The sequence below is a fragment of the Clinocottus analis genome, unplaced genomic scaffold (assembly GCF_023055335.1).
Source record: "Clinocottus analis isolate CAN_PGR_092001 unplaced genomic scaffold, fCliAna1.0.p SCAF_5, whole genome shotgun sequence".
NCBI classification, from domain to species: domain Eukaryota; kingdom Metazoa; phylum Chordata; class Actinopteri; order Perciformes; family Cottidae; genus Clinocottus; species Clinocottus analis.
The window spans coordinates 2,593,312-2,615,685 of NW_027176207.1; the positions used below are offsets into that span (position 1 = coordinate 2,593,312).

At 47.3% G+C, this 22,374-nt stretch overlaps 1 protein-coding gene across 1 annotated transcript in view; it reads left to right on the plus strand.

The window, feature by feature from the left end:
* The window catches only part of med13a (mediator complex subunit 13a), a 69,984-nt gene that overhangs the window by 29,443 nt on the left and 18,167 nt on the right, over positions 1-22,374 (plus strand). Inside the window, exons 4-11 of the mRNA XM_068600309.1 lie at positions 6,632-6,777; positions 12,225-12,425; positions 12,524-12,718; positions 12,839-13,001; positions 14,220-14,330; positions 16,171-16,935; positions 18,786-19,002; positions 21,720-21,750. Of these exons, the coding sequence (XP_068456410.1) occupies positions 6,632-6,777; positions 12,225-12,425; positions 12,524-12,718; positions 12,839-13,001; positions 14,220-14,330; positions 16,171-16,935; positions 18,786-19,002; positions 21,720-21,750 (1,829 nt within the window). The remainder of the gene's footprint in view (positions 1-6,631; positions 6,778-12,224; positions 12,426-12,523; positions 12,719-12,838; positions 13,002-14,219; positions 14,331-16,170; positions 16,936-18,785; positions 19,003-21,719; positions 21,751-22,374) is intronic.

Genomic DNA, 22,374 nt, shown 5'->3' on the forward strand with positions numbered 1-22,374 from the left:
GATTATCAAGAACGGAACGTATTTTGTAATCGTTAAAACAAACTTTACAGGACTCTGGGGAATAAATGCAGGAACAATTGAGTCAAAAGTAAAGAGCGTGCATGGCGTTGTGGCAGCCCAGACCGTGAAGGAATGATTTGGGATGCCTTGTCCCTGCAGAGTTACACAGGCAACTGCTTTTTACTGCCATGTGCCGCAACAACAAGCCACAAATTCATCTGCTGGCAGCCCCGCCGGATAACTCACGGAAGGTAGTGAGACGATGTCGCTGACGGCCATTGTTCTAGATTCAGAAAGAACAATCCGGTTTCCATCCATCATCGCTTTTGTCCAGCGTTAATAATACAACAAAATAAAGGCTTTTAGCAGCTGAGAAATAAGTCTTCCTAGAATAAAAGTTTGAGTAAAAAGTTAATTATTTAAAGTTATTCAACCAGCTCGATAGAAAGTTTTCTTGATTTGTAAATCAATCTGCAGAAAATGTATTTGCAATAATTTTGAAATTGATGGATCAATCATCTTTTTTTAAAGAAGAAAATGTCTGACTCTGCAATGCAATTCCTTAAACTTGAATTATCTTAAATTGTATACATTAATGTCCAGCTAAAGTTATACATTAACACATTATACATGCCAGAAACTAATGACTGAATACATGTGAAATAGATATAGATATATATTTATTAATCCCCAAGGGGAAATTTGTTGTCGAGTAGTGCCCAACATTTCACAGACACCAAATGGAATAGACTAAATAAACTAAACACATGAAGTAAAATATACCATAATAACTATAAGTGAGTAATGTACTGAACTATATAGTGCTGACTCATGGAGTTAAGCAGGGAAACAGTTTTTAACCAATCAAATCCCGGCTCGCTACTGGAGCCGTCCTGACTGCCACACCCTCCTAACACTATATACATACTGAATACATGTTTACATTCAGATTTGGCTGGGTGGTTATTAATACATGATCTGCTGCGTTACAAACTCTGTACACATATTTAGTTTTTGCTTTACCCGGACTTCAAAAGATTATGGAAATAATCCTCAATTGCCTCCATAGAGTTTCAGCTTTTGGAATATATTGTCCAGTCCAATTCCCCCGACGTTCAAGGAAAGCGTAGATCAATGCAGTCCGTTTGTACCGTGAATAAGCCGTCGTATACAGTTGGTGTACTGCCAAAATACACGCGATAATGTATCCATCCCCTTTTTGTAAATGCATGTCACATCAAAACTTTGGGGACGATTAAATGGCCGGTCATCTGCTTGTGTGCTCCACAGCAGACCGCCCGTTTGACACTGATGGAGGCTGTCAGTCCCACCCTGCTCCCTCTCTCTCTCTCTCTCTCCCTCCTTCTCCTCCTCCGCCGCCGCACAGAGCTCCGCTGGCCTTTGGCACCTCATTTCCATGGCATGCCAGCTGAAGGCAAATGTGCCCACCTGGCCCTCTTTTGTATGTGGGCCACGCTCCAAATCCTCACTGGATTATCTTATTGTCTCCTTACCGAGCCAAAGGCCACCGGCCATTTGCATCCGAGAGGTGGAGGAGGAGGAGTGCCCTCCGTGGACAATCGCAGTGGCGTGCGAGCGTACGCTGTGTGTGACCGCGAGAAGAGGAGGAGGAGGAGGAGGAAGAGGAGGAGAGCAGATCAGAGAGCAGCCCGGTCTATTTGCCACTTAATGGACGGAAGAGCAGAGGAGACGGGAGTGGGAGGAAAGGTGGAGACAGAGAGAGAAATGATGATTAAAAGATCTTGTGGCTTTTTTCTTCTTCTTCTTCTTTCCTCAGGCTCCAGAGGTTTCCCCCTCCCTCCCTTTTATATTCTCTCTCAGCCCGACGGCGATAACATCATTTGATGTCACGCATCTCATTATTGAACGGCGTCCTGACGAGTGTCGAGTTGTTTTGAAGGCTGCTTAACCGGGTACACCTCATCTCATCCCTGCATTATTAAAATGATATGTTTAATTCCTCCTAAAAATAGAGCAAACCAACAAGATGAGGAGTATTTGTTTGTTTGTTTGAAGAGGGATTTCTGCGTCGGCCCATTAGCTCATGCGCGGCGTGCTGCTTGCTGACAGGTGGTATTTTAAACACACACACACACACACACACACACACACACCGTTTTCTGTGCTACTCCACAGTAGCCACCCGGTTTTGGCCTTTTGCTTCCTTCTGTTTGTGAAACGTAAGCATTATCTCGCTGCAGGGGCAGACTGCATTTCTAAATCCCTGGGAACCCGAGTCTTGAGGCAGGTTCGACACACTTTAACCGGCAATGTGTCATGGAGAAGGTCCCCCCTCCCTCTCCCGAGGAGGTCCCTCAGGGGGGGTTCCTGGGGACCCTGAGGTAGAGCAAGACATAGTTACCAAATTAAATCCTAATGAAAAGATGATGAGGCAGACGTTGCTCATTTAAAGGAGGAGCTCTGCGTGTCACTGTGCCCAGTCAGGACTGGCTGCTCGCTGCAGCCTCATATTCACGGCTCAGATGTGAGCGCTGTCCATCTTCTCGTGCAAGTCCCACGCTCGGTCCTGCGGCAAGACCGCCTGTCAAGTACAGCTTGAGCCGAGACGCCGCAATGCCACAACCAGTTACAACACTCGCCGTCGCTGGAGTAGCTGGAGTTGGGCTGCGAGTCGGACGTTAGCCCGGGGCTTTCAGGGACTTCGTCCCCGGGCTTCGACGCTTTGACAGAAGAGAACCAGTGACTTACTGTCTGCTCCAATCGGTTCTGCTGTATTGCGTGGTATTTCTCACTGCCTGTAGCTGACAAGAACAAAGTTATTAAGTAACGTACGTATTTCTGAAAGCATGATAAACTAACTCCGCAAGAGAGTGAATGAATATATTACCCGAAATGTTGAGTGGTTCCTTTTTAAGACTTCAATTAACTTGCATAACAAGTGAGCGTATTAATCATGAACAAAAATAAACGTGTTCTCTTTTTTTTTTTTTTTCCCTGGAGATAACTGAAATAGACTCCTCGGCGTAATACTATAAAAGAAAATACTTCAGTGTGTTGACTTCCCCGTGCCTGCATTTGACCTGATCTCTCTCACACACACACACACTTACCACCTTACCACCTGTTTGCACATGTGTTACTGTGTGTGTGTGTGTGTGTGTGTGTGTGTACAGGGCAGCGGGGAACTCTCCCGTGCACGGACAGACTGACTCATCCGATAGGCCTGCGCTGCCCTTTGTGTCCATTCGCAAGCCTTCCCTAAACCCTAAACCCCCGCTGCCTTTGTGTGTGTGGCGAGAGACGCGGCGCCGAGGAAGCGCGTCACGAGGCCGCGTTTTTTTTGTTGACGCGCTCGCCAAAACACCTGTTGACCTGCGAAGCGCCCCGGCGCTGTCGGCAATCACTCTGCAACTTAGCGGTTTAAGTGTCCAGCTGTTCAGTCATCAATAGAGACTCAAAAAAAAAAAATCACGGCTTATAATGAGACCGGCGTCCAGGATCAGCTCCAGTGTCCCATGTGACCCTTAACTGTTGAAGTTGCGTAATGCAAACGATTTGATGTTTCATGCCAGCGGAGGAATTTTTCGAAGCATGAGGTGACATTAGGACATGTAAAGCGACACGCTCGCACGGAACACGCCGTCCTCGAACACGGCGGTAACGTGATCGTTTAGCATGTAACGCCAACAGCTTGCACGGCCACTAATCTGCTTAACCAATCAGCTGACACCGACGCTATTGTACCACGTTTTGAATCAATTCTCTACAAACGTGTGTGTGTGCGCGCATGCAGGAGAGGGAGAAAGAGAGAGTTGTGTTGTACTACTGTTGCTGAGCCACAGATGGCAGCCCTCCACCTCAAGGTTTCAAGTGACGTGTGTGTGTGTGTGTGTGTGTGTGTGTGTGTGTGTGTGTGTGGACGGTAGACTGCGGATATGTTGTCTACAGAACCTTAGCGACACATTTTGTCTTCCTTTGTTGTCGTCTATGTGGCACTTGGTCTTCCTCTCCCCTCCGTACATACAGCCTGTCAGCGGATACATTCTTGTTATAATGGAGATATCGCTTGAGAGGATAAATAGTCCACACGATTGGTAGAGAATTTGGAAGTGAGTCCTAAATAAGCCCAAACACCCCGTCTTCAGGCTCCGGTTCTACTCTCTATCTTCACTTTTCTACTCGCTGCTTCTCACACCTTCTCCGGCCGTCACTATTGTAAGATTTTAGACCGAGGCCTCATTCATTTTTATTAAAATTATACGTTAAAAACACTTTTTTTTTGTCACGTGCAGCTAATATTTGACAGTCTGGTGTACATTTTCATCCAGTTTTACTTCAAATGTAATTACTTGTTACTCTTAGCGGCACAAATATAATGAATTTGGAGGATTGGACTGTGCTGTAAATTGTCTTTCCTCACTCAACTCTAATGTTGACTGAGCGGGTCGATGGAGTTTCCTGTTCTGGCAAAAAACATTCATCTCCGGCTTCAGCGGTCTCGAACTAAAGGGCGCTCCAGACCAAGAGCAGCCCTGTGTTGAGAGAAGGTGTGTGTGTGTGTGTGTGTGTGTGTGTGTGTGTGTGTGTGTGTGTGTGTGTGTGTGTCTGTGTGTGTGCACCTCAGGCTAAAAAGCTGCTAAAACACTGCAGAGCAGTTTAGCAAGTTATGAGACAGGATTCTGCAACTGTGGGAAATCATCACGGCAGCAGTAACTTTTTTTTATCTTTCACCGAGCCGATAGCGAGGCAGACGCCGGAAACACGCCGTTGGTGTTATTAAGTCATCTACGAGGTTTTTGATTGTCCAGGATGTCACATTGTGGTCTGGTGACGACTGGCGAGTCGGGTCCAACTGCACCACCAGAGTGGACCCGTTCAAATGAACGGCGGCGGCTGCGCTTCCTCATGCGGCGCCAATGTCATCCAAATTGACACGTTAAGCGGACATCTCCCGAAGTCGGTCTTCCCTCGCTGTCGTCCCTTTATGTGCAGCTCGGCACGGAAACACCGCGTGGAGACCCGGAGAGGGAAGTTAAGCGCTAACAAGACCATAACTTTTGAAGGAAGCATCATATCGGCTTCTGCAAAAACCCCGCAGAAGGGAGGAGGGTTGTTTCAGGACGAGGATCGTGGATTTATCCGCCGTGTCTTACAGCGTCGTCCCGATAGGACGGGACTGCTGCACGGCCGGCGTGATCACAACGACCAGCAGAGCTTTCAACGCACACATGACGGGAACAAAATCTGAACCAATCCTCAACATCTCATTGGCCGCCTTGCTTCCAGCTGTCCAATTTGAATATCATACTTTCGTAGCCATTCACTAACAAGCACCACCTCATTTTCACAGGGGAAGAAACATGTGAGAGGAATGTGGGGCTCTGGGGGGGCTCAGGGCATCTCTCCTCTACGTAGGTGGCATTATCTTCTTGAAGTGTGCTCTCTCTTTCTCTCTCCACGTCTCCATCTGCCTCGCTCTCCCTCTCCCACTCCTGCTCCTTCTCTTTAATCCTCTGCAGAGTAGGTGTGCCAGAGAGAGAAGACTGATATTTGCTTAACCAAATCCTCGGAGGAGGCAACCCTCTTTGATCCACTTCCAAATTCACAGCGTTTTACTTTTTTTTCTCTCTCTCTCTCTCTTTTATATAAATGTGCTCGTCCGCCGCTTGTGCCGTCTCTCGCGCTCTCTGCATTCGTGTGTGTGTGTGTGTGTCTGTGTGTGTGAGTTTTTTCTGCGTGGGTGTGTATGACGGCTGACGGCGGGCTGGAAGAGAGAGGGAGGACAGCCTGCAGACAACGGCCTGCATTGTGCTGCTCCGACGCGCTCTCCTTTCCGTCTGCCTCGTCCTCGCTTTCCGTTTCTTCTCCAACTTGTCACTTTTTGTTGCGTGCTGTTGAGGTCAGACTGGCACAGGCCGCCGTTGTTTAACCAAAGAGAGAGAGAGAGATAGGGAAGGAAGGAGAGAGGAAGATAGAGACTACTGTACCAGCTGAGTACTGGCTAGAAAGCCCGGGTTCATCGGGGCTTGCCCCTTTGTTTCACACACACCAGACAGAAGTACATGTCACCTGTGAGCACCGCTGTCGGCTTACATGTCTGTTTGTGTTTTTTTTCTAGACTCTACACTCAGAGTTCCCACCCACAAGTGACATTTATTGAGGGGATTACGCTGGAAAGACACACCACTATATTATTGTCTGCGGCGGTATCAGATCACAGACTCGTCCTGCCGTCGTGACAATTTGACACCGGCTCACGACGAGGCATATTAGTAGCGTCTTCTTTCACTCCTTTGTGATTATCTCTGGCTCAATCTCTCCGTTTATGTCGAGGAGAGGTTTTTAAGATTTAAAAAAAAAGAGAAAAGAAAGAAAGTCAGGCCCTTGCATCGTATTGTCTGTCTATGCCGCTCCCTGCCAACTCTCTTCTTTCCCCCGTGAGCAGCATCACGAACGAGACTTTCTGATTGGCTCCCGTTCTCCCCCCTCCTCTCTCGCGGCAGTCGATTCTCCACCTCGCACTCTTATCGGAGTTAATCATCGCACGCGTCGTAGTTCTTTTCAAAGGTGCATGTTAAAGTAGCGCAATCAAAATGTCTCATCTCTTTCCCTCCTCTCTCTCTCTCTCTTTCTGTCCCCGTCCTCACAGCGAGCACCTATCCTGCGCCTTCACCTTCTTCCTGCACGGGGAGAGCAACGTGTGCACCAGCGTGGAGATCAACCAGCACCAGCCCGTGTACCATCTGACGGAGGAGCACCTCACTCTGGCCCAGCAAGCGTCCAGTCCCTTCCAAGGTAAGACTTACATTTGTTTTTAGTCTCACTTTGTGAGCGGCTCAGAATCCACTGGGGGGGTTAAGAGTCCAAATGCACTGTCGGGGCTAAAACAATTAAAGCAAACATGTTACACGGCAACAGCAAACACGGCATCCTTTGGGAATTATGCAGCCTCCTCCCTTTGGGCCACTTCTCCTCCTATGTAATTACGGCGCCTTGGCTTGTCATAAAAAAAAAAAAAAAACATCAGGAGAAAGCTTGCCGCTGGTACACATCATGCCCACATGTTTCCTGAAAAGCTGATCAACAGCTCAGTGGCGGGATAAACACACAGTGTTGTGCTATAATGTGTCACTTTGATTTGACCCTCAAGTGGAGCGCCACACAGTTATGGCGAGACACAACATTACCCTCCAAGTATGCGTGTGACAGATGAATAAACAGAGAGGGATTTTTTTTTGTGGGGGGGAATAAATACTGCGACTATGTCTTGCTTGTTGTGCTCTCTTTAGTGCTTTGCTTTAAGGCTGCCGCTTCGCTTGTTTCACTCCAAAACAAAAGGCCGTAACGGCTGACAGAATCCACTAGAAAGCCCCCTGACATTTACATGCTTGCACACATGCTAGTACGCCTTCTTTTTTTGTTGTTGCGATTAGCTGAGGAGGATATTTGACACGCTGCTAGTAAAAATACATTTTTGGGATATATTACCAAACGTTAACATTGATGTATTTTGACAAGCAAGGATGGCTCAGTCAGCAGCTGTCTGAGTATTAGCTTTTTATGCTAAGCAGACACGGGAAGCTAACGGTCTGACTTCAAGTGGACGTGCCGCCGATATGTTTGCTTTCAGGAAGCCAAACAGAAAACCTTAAACGTGATTCTGTGCGCACGTTGCTGCTCGCGATTAATCTGAGAAATGGCATCTTCTAAAAGACAAGTTAATCCTCAGGATTCAAGGACCTCCACTTTGCTCCAAATAACTTCAGGCGGTTATTTAGCAAAGCACACTGCCTGTTGGCCCAGAGGAGATAAGGTGGAATACACTCGAGCAGATAAGAGAAATATGCTTTTGGAGGCATTTTTCTTGTTAACGTTAAATGCTCAGTGTAGGTTTTATCTAATGAATTATATTGGTAAACTGTGTGTGTGTGTGTGTGTGTGTTGGGGTGCTGTTGCCACGATAATGTATACGCAATCTTCTGTCAGGCTGTCTTTCATTACAGATTGGCATGCAGCCAGTGGAAAAAAAGAAAAAACAGAAAAGCAAATCCTCTGTAGTCACTTTAAATTATGGTGACGTGTCGCTATAAAAATGTGTAGCGCTAATGATATTCCATCATTGGCTCTAAATTCATTACCCCACCCTACAGCAAACACTATATAATCCCAAAACCATTGTTTGCTTTCATTTCCCCTCACACAGAGAAATGTTAATGTCATAAACATTTACTTTGTGGAGGGAAAGGGAAGGAAATAGGTAGCTCTCTAAACAACCCAATTAGAATACAAAGGAAAGTACCACACACTCACCCTGATTGTATTTGTGACAGAGTGAGCTATGAATATCTCCCTCATGCATTATTTGGCTGTATATTGCTTACTTCCCCTGATATCCTTCCCTCTCCGGCACATGTCACGTAAATGGACTCTGTCGTTGACTTTACAGGAACACTTTGCCCACAAAAGATGTGTCCATGAATTACTCACCCCGGGTTGCCTTGAAATCTGGAGAAAAAAAAACTTTGCTTCTCTGGCCAGACTCGTGCATCTTGGCTAAAAGTTTGAAATGGCGCCGGCCTTGCTCAGGCGCCGCTCATCCCGTGGAAACATGGGACTTGGATTAGACTGCACAAGTGGTTTGCGAGCTCGTAAACCGATGTTTTCATCTGGTTCTGCAGTCAGTCAGTGCGACCCCCCTTCGTTCAAAAGTTGTTTCTTTTTACGAATTCAAGGTAACACGGTGTGAGTAACTGACACGCATGCAGTTCAACGTCAACAGTACGCCACCTCGCTGCTGAATCAGCCGGAGATAAACGCGTGTGGGGAAAGGAAGGATGGTTAAGATGAGAATAAGATTGTTGCAAGAGTGAAAAAAACTCTTTCACATGCTCATCTTCAGTTAAATAGACCCGACTCAGCCCTCCTCTCGCCCAACAACCCCTCCAGAGTAATAACAGCGATCTCTTCTTCCACTCACCACAGTAATTCCCGTGTAGCCCACCCATTAGCTGTGTAGAGCTCTCCTGAAGGGAGGCGATAATGTCCCGTCTAGTTACAGACTAGTGCCTGGGATGAAAAAATAAAACGATTATTGGATCTTGCCGTATGGATCACTGTAAGCATCCTCATAGTGATTCATGGGGCTTCCTGGTCATTTAGGATGATAAAATAGCTCCCCGGCCACCAACTAGTTGATGGTTACTTAAGGCTCATTTTATTAGTCAATTGTCATGTTCCTACACACACACACACACACTCCTCCTGGTCTAATGTGAGATAACATTGCTTCAGTAGAATTGCTTGAGAATCTTAAAATTTAACGATTGAAACTACAAAATGCAATACATTCTCATTTTGATGGGACAAACTGTAAAACCCCGAGGCAGCTCTGCAGGGAACCTCCCCCTATGTTGAGACTGATGTGTGTGTGTGTGTGTGTGTGTGTGTGTGTGTGTGTGTGTGTGTGTGTTTTACAATCAGCACCGTCTGTGTGCTTTGTCATCGAGTACGGCGAGTGTCAATACACAGGTGTGTGTTTTCACCGCCGCAGTGCATCTCCTCCTGGCTAACCGAGCATAGCGTCGAGGAAGCGCTGCCTCCACATCCATCCCCCCCAAACCATCCCCCTCACCTCTGCCAAGCTTGGTTTAATGTGCGGCAGAGCGCTCCGGCAGGCAGACCTCTCCAGGATGTGACCTCATAAAAGGGCGCAGAGTGAATGTAATGAACTCTCAGCCCATTACACTGATCTGAGCACATTTGACATGTCTTCAGGGAGCCACAGATAGGCTCACAGTCAGAGAGGGAGAGAACCGGAGGGGATGGAGAGGATGGAGGGGGGAAAACGGTAAACCATTTCCATAATTGTGCTGAATTTGATCTCTCTTCCACAACTGGCCTCAGGTCTTAGGAGTGTGTGTGTGTTTGCGCAGCTAGAAATGCAGAAATGAAAGTTGGGTTGAATTTAATCAAGGTTAATATGATCGACCATCGCTGGGTGTTGTTGTGTACCACGACGTAACCTTTTGTTCTTCCCTCTGCGGCTTTCTTTTTGCTGAGGCGGTGTGTTTCTGTGGGCTCGGGTGAAACGTTCCTCTTGAGGGGCATCCGGGACGAGTGTGTCTCGGCGACATGGTAACTCTCAGTTACCCGTCTGGTGACGCTGCTCAGGGCTCTCCTCAATTCAATTCAGTTTATTTAATACAGCCCAAAATACAGTTTAGTACAGTCTGTACACATGACACATCCCTGTATCGAGATCTCACATCGGATCAGGAAAAACTCCACAATTAAAGATAGTAAAAACCCTTTCACAGGGAGAAAAGGGAAGAAACCTTCAGGAAAGCAACCGAGCAACAGAGGAGGATCCCTCTCCCCAGACAGACAGAAGCAATAGATGTCATGTGACCAGAATGAAATAACACAACGGAGTTACAGCACATTACATGAATATGACAGAAATGATTCATATAATGAGTAGTATACGCATGGCCCACGATCCAAATAATCACAACCTCCACTACCTTAAAACCCCCCGAGCTTTTCAATCTGTATCTTTTTTAGATTTTTCTCTCAAACCTTCCCGTTTTTAAAGTAGTAACGCTCAAGATTTCAGTCCTGGTAAATTTTGGTGACACCTGTGGTTACTTCAGTAACAACAAGTGGGGTTTGATGCTACAGCAAAAACATTGTCTGAGCAAATCATTTGTGAGGAAAACAACAGCAGTGGTTTATTTGTTTCCAGCGCCGTCCAACACACTTGCCTTGTTTTAAAGGCAGGCGATGATAATTGTAATCACATTTCACGCTGCGAGTAGTTTCCCCACTCAAAAGCAGGGCGACGGAAAGTTTGTTGGACGAGGAAATGCCAGAAATGACATGCCTTTGTGTTTTTTCTGAAGGCATTTTTGATGATTAATGCGTTGTTCCACAATAGAAGAAGCCACTCTGTGTTGAATGCTGGAAGCGAAGCAGTGGTAGTAATTGGTAATTCATAACACAGTCCTGATACGGTGCTGAGAGTGAATCACAAACACAGTATTCATTGAGGTGCAATTGTGCCTGATTGATCCCCTGTGAATCCCTCGTGTCATGAAGGACATCTGAACCCAGCCTGGGAATGGTGGACTCCACCAACACAAAAAAACCTACCATATCGAGGAAGTTACTCTATTTAAATATACTCAGAGTGGTAAATACAATTGTGTACCATAAACATGATCACATATAGTCTTGTAAGGATCTGTGAGACAATGCATCCCCCTATTTTCCCATCGTGGAAGCTGTCCTCTGGATCAATACCTGGGTACAAAGGCCACCCAGTCTAGTAATGACACAACATACACATATACATACATATATATATGTGTGTATCTATGAATGATATGCATATGGTTTCCGTGCTCGTCCGTCTGCATTATGTATGTAGTTTATGGTTCTATCTGCTTCGTCTGATGGATGTGGGTCTGTTCCACGGGCAGACTGATTGGCTCCCTGTGTGCTCTCACTACGTCTGTGCAGTCAAGTGTGTTTGCAGAGGAGTGGCCCGTTTTTTTTTTATAAGCTTCTGTTTATGGGCTCTGAGAGGCCACCGCTTGCCAATAATTGGCGTCTGGATTGCTCTCCAAGTATTTGGCGAGTCAGGCGGGACCGTCTGGGTCCAGCGGTGCTCTGGAAAGGTCGCTGCTGATTCGGACGGAGATGAAAGCATGTGGGGGGGAAAAGGGAGGGGAAGGATGATTAAGATAAGAATTAGATTGTTGCAATGGTGCAAATGGGAAAGAATAAAATATGCAAAGTAAGAAGGTATGAATTGAAGGCTAGAACGTAAGGAAAGGGCATAAGTAAGCATTAATCATAGAAATGAATTTGGACAAGATGGGATAAGGAGAAAGAAATGGAAGGAAAGAGTGAAATGATAGACATTAAGTTTTGTTGAAGAGGAAACAAAAGAAGGGATGGAAGAAGACGGAATGAGGACTGTGCAATGAAAGGTTCAAAATGCAAGCGAAAGATGTTGGAGGATTTTCAAAGTAGGACGTGGTTTTAAGGACGTAGAAAATGTATAAAGCTGAAAGGAGAAGCAACCAAAAGAGGAAAGATGAATGAAAGTAAGAAGTAGTGCAGGATACAGAGTTTAACAAAAGATTAAGAAGAATATCTCGTTGTCAGAATGATGAGCGAGTGAGTTTAGGATGTCCTAACGTCTCTGCTCTCCCTCCTCTCCCTTTCCTTCTGACTAGTGATCCTGAGTCCTTTCGGCCTGAACGGGACACTGACTGGCCAGTCGTACAAGATGTCAGACCCGCCCACCCAGAAGCTAATCGAGGAGTGGAACCAGTTCTATCCCATCAGCCCCAGCGCCAAGAACGGTGCGTCGGAGGACAAAGCGGAGGACATGGATTGGGAGGATGACTCTCTGGCCTCTGTGGAGGTCCTCGTAGGTCAGTTTTTGCGATACCGTTGCGATGAATCTTTCGCGAGACAGTTTTTAAATGCTTTTTGGTTTTCCCGTGAACATCTGGCCTCTCTACGTGTGCAGGTGGTGTGCGGATGGTGTACCCAGCCTGCCTCGTGCTGGTGCCCCAGTCAGACATCCCCGTTGTGGCCCCTGTGGGGTCCTCCCACTGCACTGCCGTCTACCCGGGTGGCCACCAAGTGCCTGCTTCCCATCGAGAGCCCGCCATGTCGTTGGTGACCCTCACCCCTCCCACATCGCCTGAGGAGGCGCAGACAGGTAGCGGCGTGGTCACACTATAAATACTACATGAAAGGGTTGCTTTGGATTTGATCCACCTTTTTTTAAGACATGTTGTCAAACGCCTGTTTAACCCCGCGCTCTCTCTCCCTCCCCCAGTGGACTCTCACTCGGCCCAGAAGTGGGTTAAGATGCCTTCGTTGTCTGACGCGTTCAGCGTGGACAAAACGAGTCACCATGGAGGCAAGATTCCACGCCGGCAAGCCAGTCAGGTGGTGGAGCGAGTCTGGCAAGAGTGCAATATCAACCGAGCCCAGAACAAGTGAGTCTGTTTGGGTTTCTTTCAGGGGGAAAGTAGCGCGGATTGATCAGCCACGCTACAAATGAAAAAGTTGAACCCAAACGACTGTCTTCGTGTATTGATCGTGGCCGCTGTAGATTAAACGGGCTCAGAGAGTTCCCTGTGTCTGGGAAAACATCAGAAAGTGAGCATGATTTGGAGTTTGAGAAAAACAAAGTGGAAGGGGTTATGGTTTATGTAAACGTAGCACACAGGCATGCTAATGAGCTACTCGAACGACCTCCTTATGAACTTCCCCTCACCTGTCTTCTGGCTTAATTGGCGCACTGTAAAGTCATCAGCAGTGTGTTCAAACCATTTGCTGACACTTTCATCTCAGTGGAGCGAACCAGCCGAGCCGCTCTTGAAGGTACTTGTTTTTTTATTTTTTTTATGAGCACTCACAAGTTATTGTTGTGACAAGCCGAGTAAGGAAGCGCGAGCGTTAGAGTGCCCTTCGAGCATTTTTCAGTTTACAACAATACAATTAACACAACTACTTGAACCGGTTCACGGATTCAACACGAGCCCAGATGCCACGCCGGGTTAATTAGGTCTAAATGAACTTTGAATGAGGTGTGTGTTTCGCACTGGAGCGAAGCTCTTCAACACTTTAACATTTCTTGACTTAAAAGTATTCAATGTATTCATCTTTCACTGCCTTTTTGGTGTCTTATTTCCGCACATCAGTCAGACATGCTCTCCATTGACAAGGTCGACTATAATGTTCTGTCGTTCATATACAAAAGCAGCCAAAAATAGCAAAGAATCCTACATGGAAGCAATAGTCTGGAGTAATTAAAGTAAGGGTTAGCTTGCCGTTTTGTTTTGTCACATTGTCCGATGTTTTATTCACCATCAGTGAATCTGACACATTGGGAGCAACCCGGGATCTGTTGCCCCTTGACCAAGCACAGAACGTCGGCTGGAGTTAGCCGTTGGGCTCGTCAGCCAAAATATTATCGCTGCAAGCAGCGCGATGAAATCAGCCTCAGCACAAAGCTCCACATAGCAAAGGAACATCAGAAAGGGTCGTGCACCTTTTCCTTTTCTTTTCTTTTAGGGTTTTGTGCCACAATGTTAGGATTTGTGTCCAAAAAAAAAGAGGCAGAGTCTGTTCACATGAGTAAAGATACTCGCAGACGACGTTAGCTATTAGTGGAGTTTAGTTTTGAAAGTTGTTCTCTTTCCCTTCCTCAGGCGAAAGTTCTCAGCCGCAACCAACGGTACCTGTGAGGAAGAGCGGACCGAGAAAGCGGGAGTCTGGGATTTTGTGCAGCATTCGCAGAGGTCGTACTGCAGCTGTTCCAGGTCAGTCACTCACCACGTGTGCATGTTGTCCTGCATGTGCAGGTCATACGTGTGCTCCAAAGACATTTCAAAGAGGTTAAACAAGAGTCTGTGGAGCTTTGAACACCGGCACCAGAGGGCCGTAGTCAGCGGAAATATCTGCAGGTTATATCCACGTCTAGACCGACAAGCATATTATTCTTCATATTTTCCAATCCATCACTATTTTGTCTAAGTGACAGCCTTGCCGGGGCTGTGTGTTTCTGTAAGTCAGACATTTTTAGTCTCGCACTGATGGGAATAATTTGAGGGAGAAAAGAGTAGCTTGACCTCTGATGGAGCACTCGAGGGATTGTGCGGTGTATAAAGGAGCGTGTGTGTGTGTGTGTGTTGCATCATGCTCCCAGCTCAAAACATTGAATGTTGAATGATGTCTAAATGTCAGCGTCTGACAACTTTGCGTTAATAATATTCTTAAGTTTGTTGTGCATGCTTATACAGTCACCTCTATTCAGCAGGACTGTTCTCTAAAGTCGGCCTCACACTGGCAAAAGCTTGACTTCAGTCGTGTTTGTTAACAGCAAAATCAACTAACTCACAATTACAGGTTATTGTTGATGAATCTGTAATTATATTATATAGCTAGTCCTCTCCAGTAATTGATTCGCTGTTCAGTCCATAAAAGGCAGCCTGTACTGTACGCAATCCAATCGATTGAACCACAGTTAGGGTTTGTGGTTAACGGGCCGTCGCTATCTCAACAGATTTTTTTGCGTGCGTCTTGATTGGTTGATACCTTGCGAGTGTGGGCATACTTCCAGTCGGGAAGCCGTTGCACTCGGCTTTTTATTTAGAGCCGGCTTGGCCCGCGGACAAGAGCCGAGTGGATCGGGCCAGTCAGCTGGAGCATGCTAATTTGTTGGAAGCCACCCAGCAGTTTGGCGACACAGATATGGGAAAGCTGTGTGCGTTGCCAGTTTTATTGGCCATTAGCTTTTGTGTTGTAGATGGAAGCCTGCCTTATCGCGACATCTAATTGTCAGCACACGCTAGTGCCCCGGCCATCAAAGAGACAAAGCGTCCTCATCAACACCCTCGTGTTCAACGGCGGCAGCGGGCTGAGCGGTGACCCGGCGACTGGAGAGGCTAAAAGGAGCGCTGGTGTTGAAGCGAGGAGGTAGACTGGTGGTAGTGTGAGAGGAGGGGGAGCCATCTGGCTCGCTCTGTGTCCGGTGGTCTCAGGTGAGGTGGTCCACAGGGCCACCAACAGATCCGGATGACGAAGCCGTGCTATAATGGTGTATTGTATCATCAGAGCAGCCGCATTCGGACGAGGCGAATAGGCAGTAGAGCTGAGAATAGAGTATTTATTTTCCTCTGTCAGCACTTGGGTTAATTTGCGTTATTGATTTTTCTTTTTGGATGTTTTGTAAAGAGGTAATGGATAGGCTTTTAGGGGATGCGATTTGTTCATGTCGTGAGTTTGAGTGCGAATGATAAAGAAAACTACAAACGTGCAATAATTAGTGGATTAGATGTTGCGGATAGCGGTCTCACACTCGTGCGTCTTAATTGTAGTCGGTGTTGTTGTTTTTTTGCTAATTGATTTGAGATGAATAAGTGGAGCTGCCACGTTGCAGGTGAGAGGATTGAGTTACTCCTTGTTTTCCAGAAGAAGCAGACGTGAGGGTTTAGAAGGAGATTTTACACAAGCTGCACAAAATCTCTGCCTATCACGACAATGAAACATTCTCATTCAGCATCCTCATGGTTTGATATATTGTCTCCGTCTCTCTTGCTGTTTTTTCCCGGTTTCACCGGTGACTCATCATTTGTCCCCGTTTTGTCTTCTTCTCTGCAGATACAAATCAGTGAAGCAGCGAACAGGCAGCACCCCGGGCCAAACTCCGTCAGCGGGCCAGCCCTCGCAGCCTCCCGCCAAGCACAAAGCTGGGGGAGAGAAGCAAGAGAAAGGTGACAAGCTGCAGAAAAGACCCCAGACGCCCTTCCACCATCGCAGCCTGACCAGCGACGACGCTTCGATAGAGGCCGAGGCAACAGCTGGCCAAAGGTTATCCATGAGGGGCCAGGACGGAGGAAGGTTCCCCAGTATGCGCTCCACGGATGTGTCCGGCATCCAAAAAACCCCCCAGCTCCACGGCGGGGGCATCGGCGCCGGTCCGTCAGAACAGGCCAACTCTCCCCAGCCCCCGCCACTCAGCCCCCACCCCTGCGAGCGTGGCGAGGAGTCAGGGGAGGGCATGAAGAACCCCTCCACCCCCAACAGCCAACACTTTTACCAGCCGCCCCCGGAGCCCTGCCTGGTCGGGGTGAAGGGGGGCGGCGGCGAGGAACCCGGAGGGCCAGAAGGCCTGAATCAGCACTTCCACTCCCATCACTCCCATCACTCCCACCCCGGAGCCTCGACGTACTCCGACCCCCCCGAGCCCGCCGTGTACGTGGGCACGGCGGGCAGCTCGGGGGAGGAGGACGGCTCCCACGCGCCGTGGCGGTTGTTCAACCTGCCCCGCAGGAAAGAAGCCGAGATGCCCACGCCGCTGCTGCCGGGGGACAAGCTGAGGGACGAGCCCTTCGTATCGCCGGACAACCTGGTGTCGATCACAGAGTGAGTGACACCCTCCATTTTTTTTTCGAGCGATAAAGACGTCAGTTAAGTTTCCAAACCTTCCATTTCCCACCTTAACAGAGAGTTAACAGAGAGGCCCCCTTGCTTAAAATAGTCTAGAAAACAGATGTTTCCATGTAACCATGCAGACGCCTCTGTTTCTCATTCTCTCACTTTTGACATCCCCCCTCTTCTCGTCCCCCAGCTTCACAATGTTCGCTATAGCTCGTAGCTTCAGACAGCATGTTCATCTCTCACTACGTGCCTTTTTGACATCGTACACCAGCACTACTCATCGATTCTTTCAGACACACACACACGCGCACACACACGCTGGACCTCGGAGAGAGGAAGTCTAATGATGGGGTCAGATGAACATGAACCTGCTTTTTGTAAACCAGTTAAAGATGAAATGAATACTGTCAGCTGCGTTTGGCAGGCACTGGAGAGAGACATGCACCGAGAAGAAGCCGGAAAAAAGGTAGAGGATCACAGACAGACAGAGCAAAGGAGGGCTTGTCCAGTGGGGAAGGCAGACACGGTGACCAGCAGGCCGTGGAGCAGCCACAGGGGGAATTGTTGGCGGGGTTATTCAATCCCAAGAGGCCAGCCGCTTGGACTGGCTATTCTAGTGAGCTGTAATCCCCCCACAGCCACGGCTCTGAATGGCGGCTAATCTCTGTCCCCGTCCACTGCGCACCATCACCTCACATCAGAGCCGGACAGGCATGACGAGAGGACAGGGGTGCAGGGAAATATGGGAGAGGGGCGCGTGAGTTGGGTCAGAGCAGCCAGGAGCTTTCTTTTGTTTCCCCCTACCTCCCCCCGTCCCGTTGCATGTAAGGAACATACGAGATTTCGAAGTCAGAGCAACAAGTGAGAAACAGTGTCAGTCTATAAGCGCGCGAGCACTCGGTGCCGCCGCAGTCACCACGTCTCCGAGAGTCTGCTCGAAATGTAATTGTCTGACAGCAAACATGATGCATTACAGTTCTGCTGGCTGACAGCTGTCAGGGTCGTTTGCAACCGCTGCCATTTCTGCTCCTGCAGATGAACACGGTAGCAGCCACGACACATGATAGCCGGCAACACGAGGCTGAAGCAGAGCAGCTGAGGAAATGTTCCTCTTGGCGACTTTAAAGCCACAAATCATGTTTGAAGTCGTTGTTTTTCTGCTTCTATGTACAGTTCCAACTCTTCTTTGTATTTTTTGGTAACTGATCAGACCGCCGTCTTACAAAAAGAGATTCACCAATTATCTTTCTCTATAAAAAGTATAATTAATGTTTCTTTAATGGAAATGTAACTATGTTTATACACATCAGAAGAGTTAGAAAAAGTCAAATCAAAGTTGTGTATGTAAGCCGAAGTCAACAAGCCAATTTATTATCCAAAACGTAAAAGATATTTATGAATCAGTAATGGAAATATGTGTGTACTGTATTACCACCCACCTACTGGCCGATGAGTGGGGGAGACTCTGCACTGGTCACTGTAATCAGCCTGAGCAGCATGCATGGGAAGGGATTTCAACAATATATATTTTAATATACTTAACATATATTTGTATATTTTTCCCTGATGGTTTAGATAAGTCGCTAAATTTGTCAAAGGTCCTTTTTTTTGTGTGTCTGTGTGAGCAACATAAATCCATCATGAGGCTCGGGTCTACATGCATCTATGGGAAAAATATATGGCTATATGATATTGATTCTGTTTGGACTTGTGCATTTCTATTTCAAATGATCTGTTATTGCAACGCAGCCGGTCGAGTGAACATTTGTGACTCTCTGATGGTTGGTCCAGCACGACTGCCGAGTCCTCACACCTCAGTGTTTCCTTCTCCCCAGGGTGATGTCCACATCTAAATGGCCCCTCAAGGTGTCCGAAGAACGTGTCCAGATGTATCGAGCCAGGAGGAACCAGTACCTGTCCTCTGCCATCGTAGACGGAGACCACGAACCGGAGGTGGACCCCTACGCCTTCGAGGAAGGAGATGTCAAGTTCACGTTCTCCAACAAAAAGGACAAGGCGGGCGGGGAGCGAGAGCCCGGCAAGAAACACAAGGTGAGCCCAGCGGAGGGATTTCTGACCTGCAGTGTCACTCGTCAAAGTCTTACTTGCAGTATTTAAAATTCTTAAAATGATCCTTGTTGCTTTGGACGAGAGTGACACAGTCGTTTTCCTACTGCAGTACAGTATCTTTCTGTATTGGCGAGTACAACTCTCATTTAACTGCATCTCGTACAACACGGCAGCTCCACACCAACATTTCAACATAATCTGATCTTTTTATTGCACTCTGGTTTTAAAGCACACGCATGTTTTCAATGTTTAAATATGACCTCAAAGATATTTGGGCATCAATTCCACTGACAACGTCGTGAGTATTATGGTGGGACAACAACGCGGCTCCGCCAGCGCTTGCAATGCTGCTGGTTCCCTTTCTATTTCACACACTGTCATGTTTTTATTGGAACTAGATGACCTAGGAAGAAAAAAAAAATTAAAATATGCCAAGCACAGTGCCTATTGCAAGTTGGTTGCTTTCAATCCAGTTTGCAACCATAGCCCGATGGATTTAATCAGAAATTTAAAAAAAAAAAAAAGGCCGCTTAGCGGTGGCAAGCCTGGCTGAAAGGCAACATGGAGAGAAACCACTTCATTCACACCTTCCTCACTCGTCGCCCGGGGGGAAAAGCGCACGAGAGGGCTGACTTTAACATCTGTGAACAGCCGAGGTAGAAACACGGCCATCAGCGTCCTCTGCGATACAGCAGTAAACATAACAGCACCGCCGCCTTCTGCGTTCATCCGCCTTCACTGCCTAAGTCTAAACTGTACAGGAAGCTATCCCTGGATCTCTATTGTTAGCCCAGAGGAAACACCAAATAGTTCGCCTGTCCAATTTCCTTTTAAGTTATGTTTTTCCTCTGCCTCCTTCTTCCTCCTCCCCCTCTTCCCACCGCCGTCCTCTGCCTCTGGGCCCGTTGGCTCCGGCATCCAGACAAGGACCACCTGTTAGCCCGCGTAGCGCCCGCGGCACTCAAAAAAAAGGGAGATTTGATGAACGTGTGTTCATTCCTGGGCTGTTTGCTGCGAGCTTCACGGAGCCTGGAGTCTAACGGCGGCAACAAAACCTGGCTCTGCCGAACCATTAAGCTTAAAAAAAGCACACTCAAATATTTCCCTTCTCCTCTCCGTCCCCTCCGGTCTTTGCTGGGATGTAAGGGTGAAGGCAGCTCTCAGTGGAGGAGACGAGTCCCTGAAGAGCAGTCTGTGCAGCGGAGCCTTCCACTGTCTGCTTTATGTGGTGTGTGTATCCACCACGTACGTACGTACGTGTGTGTGTGTGTGTGTGTGTGATTCCTCTAACTTTTTACTGGAGAAACCACTGCAAGATACTTAACCTCCTGCCTGGCTGATGTAGAGTATAAACCTGGAGCACAAAGAGTGATGAATTTAGTATATGAAGGTAAATGCTTGAGATTCCAGTGATTATTCTGTACCACTTTGCTTCCTTTTTTTCTTTTTTGGTGAGTGTGTTTAGAGCTCCACATGCCATTGCTCAGCAGACTATTCAACTGCTTACTGAGTCTCACTGTCGAGCACAAACGCCTTCTGTGCGAGAGCCGTGCATGAGCATCTTCAGTAATCAGACTGTAAAATCCTCAGGCTGGAGAGTGATGAACTCTCGTGCTCTGCTAGGAAACATGGGACACACGTGTTGAGCTGCAGGGTCATCACATGCCGCTGCACCGAAGTGGTACAGTTGCGTCACAGCCATGCCGAATTACAAAGTGTAAGATACGTGCTGTGAGGTGGAGGGAATGGGTGATGGGACGCCTCCATGCAGGCAGGCAGCCTTGGAGTCAAACAAGCGTTTGCAATATGTTAAAGGCTCCACAAGTGCACAATGCCCCACCCAAGGCCAGGTTATTGATAAGGGGTTAAGGCATCATCACCTATAGATTGTGGTCTTGGTGATGTTGTGCGCTGCTGTGGGTCGGTCCTTTTTCTGTTTTTTTTTTTAAAGGGAGACAGATTAAAAGCCTGCGTTACTCAGAGAAAAGCCCCGGAGCGGAAGGAAATCAATGGCCGGGACATAACATTCCGGTTCCCCAGCTCGAACTGCTCAGCGCACAGTGTTCACACAACCCGTCATAAGAGCACACGCGCACACGCACATGCACACGCAGAAGGCCAGCCCTCCCAGATATCGACGTCTGGGTGGGAGCCGGAGAGGCCGTTCCTTGGATCATGATTTCACTCTTATCCACACTGGAAACCACATTTGCCACAGCAGAGGCAAGCTGTCCCTTTGTCTCTGTTCCCGTCCTATTTTCTTCTTCTTCTTTTTTTTAACTACAGCTGATATTTATTGTATTAGTACGTCTCCCTTGATTGGAGAAAGGGGACGCCCCCTTTGCTATTTTTGTGTTATTCTTTTTTGTGAGTAATCCCGCCGCGGGGCCAGTCCAATGTGTTTGTCTGGTTCTTAATCACAGTGATGAACTCAAAGGATTCACACTCCCCCCTCATTTTAACACCGTAATGGAGCAGACTTTGCTCAGCAACGGCTTCTCATTAAGCGCAAGAAAAAGCTTCATCGACACGGGACCGGAGTCATATTATTGTGAAACAATGATAAACAATGCGTCTGTCTAGACCGCACATTCTGAGCGTCGTTTAATCAAACATTCACCGCGCGATGGATCCGTCTGCTACGTGTGATAAACGTCCGTCACTCTTAACCTTCCCCGTCTTTCTTTTTTTGCTCGCAGGGTGAAGATGGGGGAGCTGGTCCAGCAGACGGTAAGCGATATTATCGTTTTTCTTCTTTCCTGCAATACTATTTTACCAGAGATATATAAAAAAAAAACTGTAAACATACATTTTAAATCCCCAAAAGAAGAATTTAATTATTCAATCTCTACATTGTTGCATACTGTTGGAGTCATTTTCATCCCCAAATACCCTTCAAATTTGAATTCATGTTCCAGTCTGAAAAAATATTTAATTGACACTTGATCATTATTAAACCCCATCGGTGCATTTGAGCTCTAAATATTCAGGAGCACAGTTGTTCTCTGGGCCTCTACAGGCTGCTCAGCGGTTAGATTGAAGAGGTTCAAACTATAATATGTTCAGCTCATAATGGCTGATCCCGTTGCAATAGTGCGCCTTCTGCATTGTGAAGCTTTTGCAGAAGAGCTTTGCTGAAGCAACACGTTCCCAGTTTAATATTCTATCTTTCTATAAGCTGCATTGTTAAAACAGGAAGCTGTTCATATTTAAATTCTGCACACACTTGGACGCTGAGCTTTCAGTTTCTTTTTTACCAACTACTGGTGATTTCTTCTATCCTTATGTAACTATTATAGTACAGTCATACTGCCACCCTCAGAAGACAGACTGTGTGGCCCGAGGGTGCTCGCT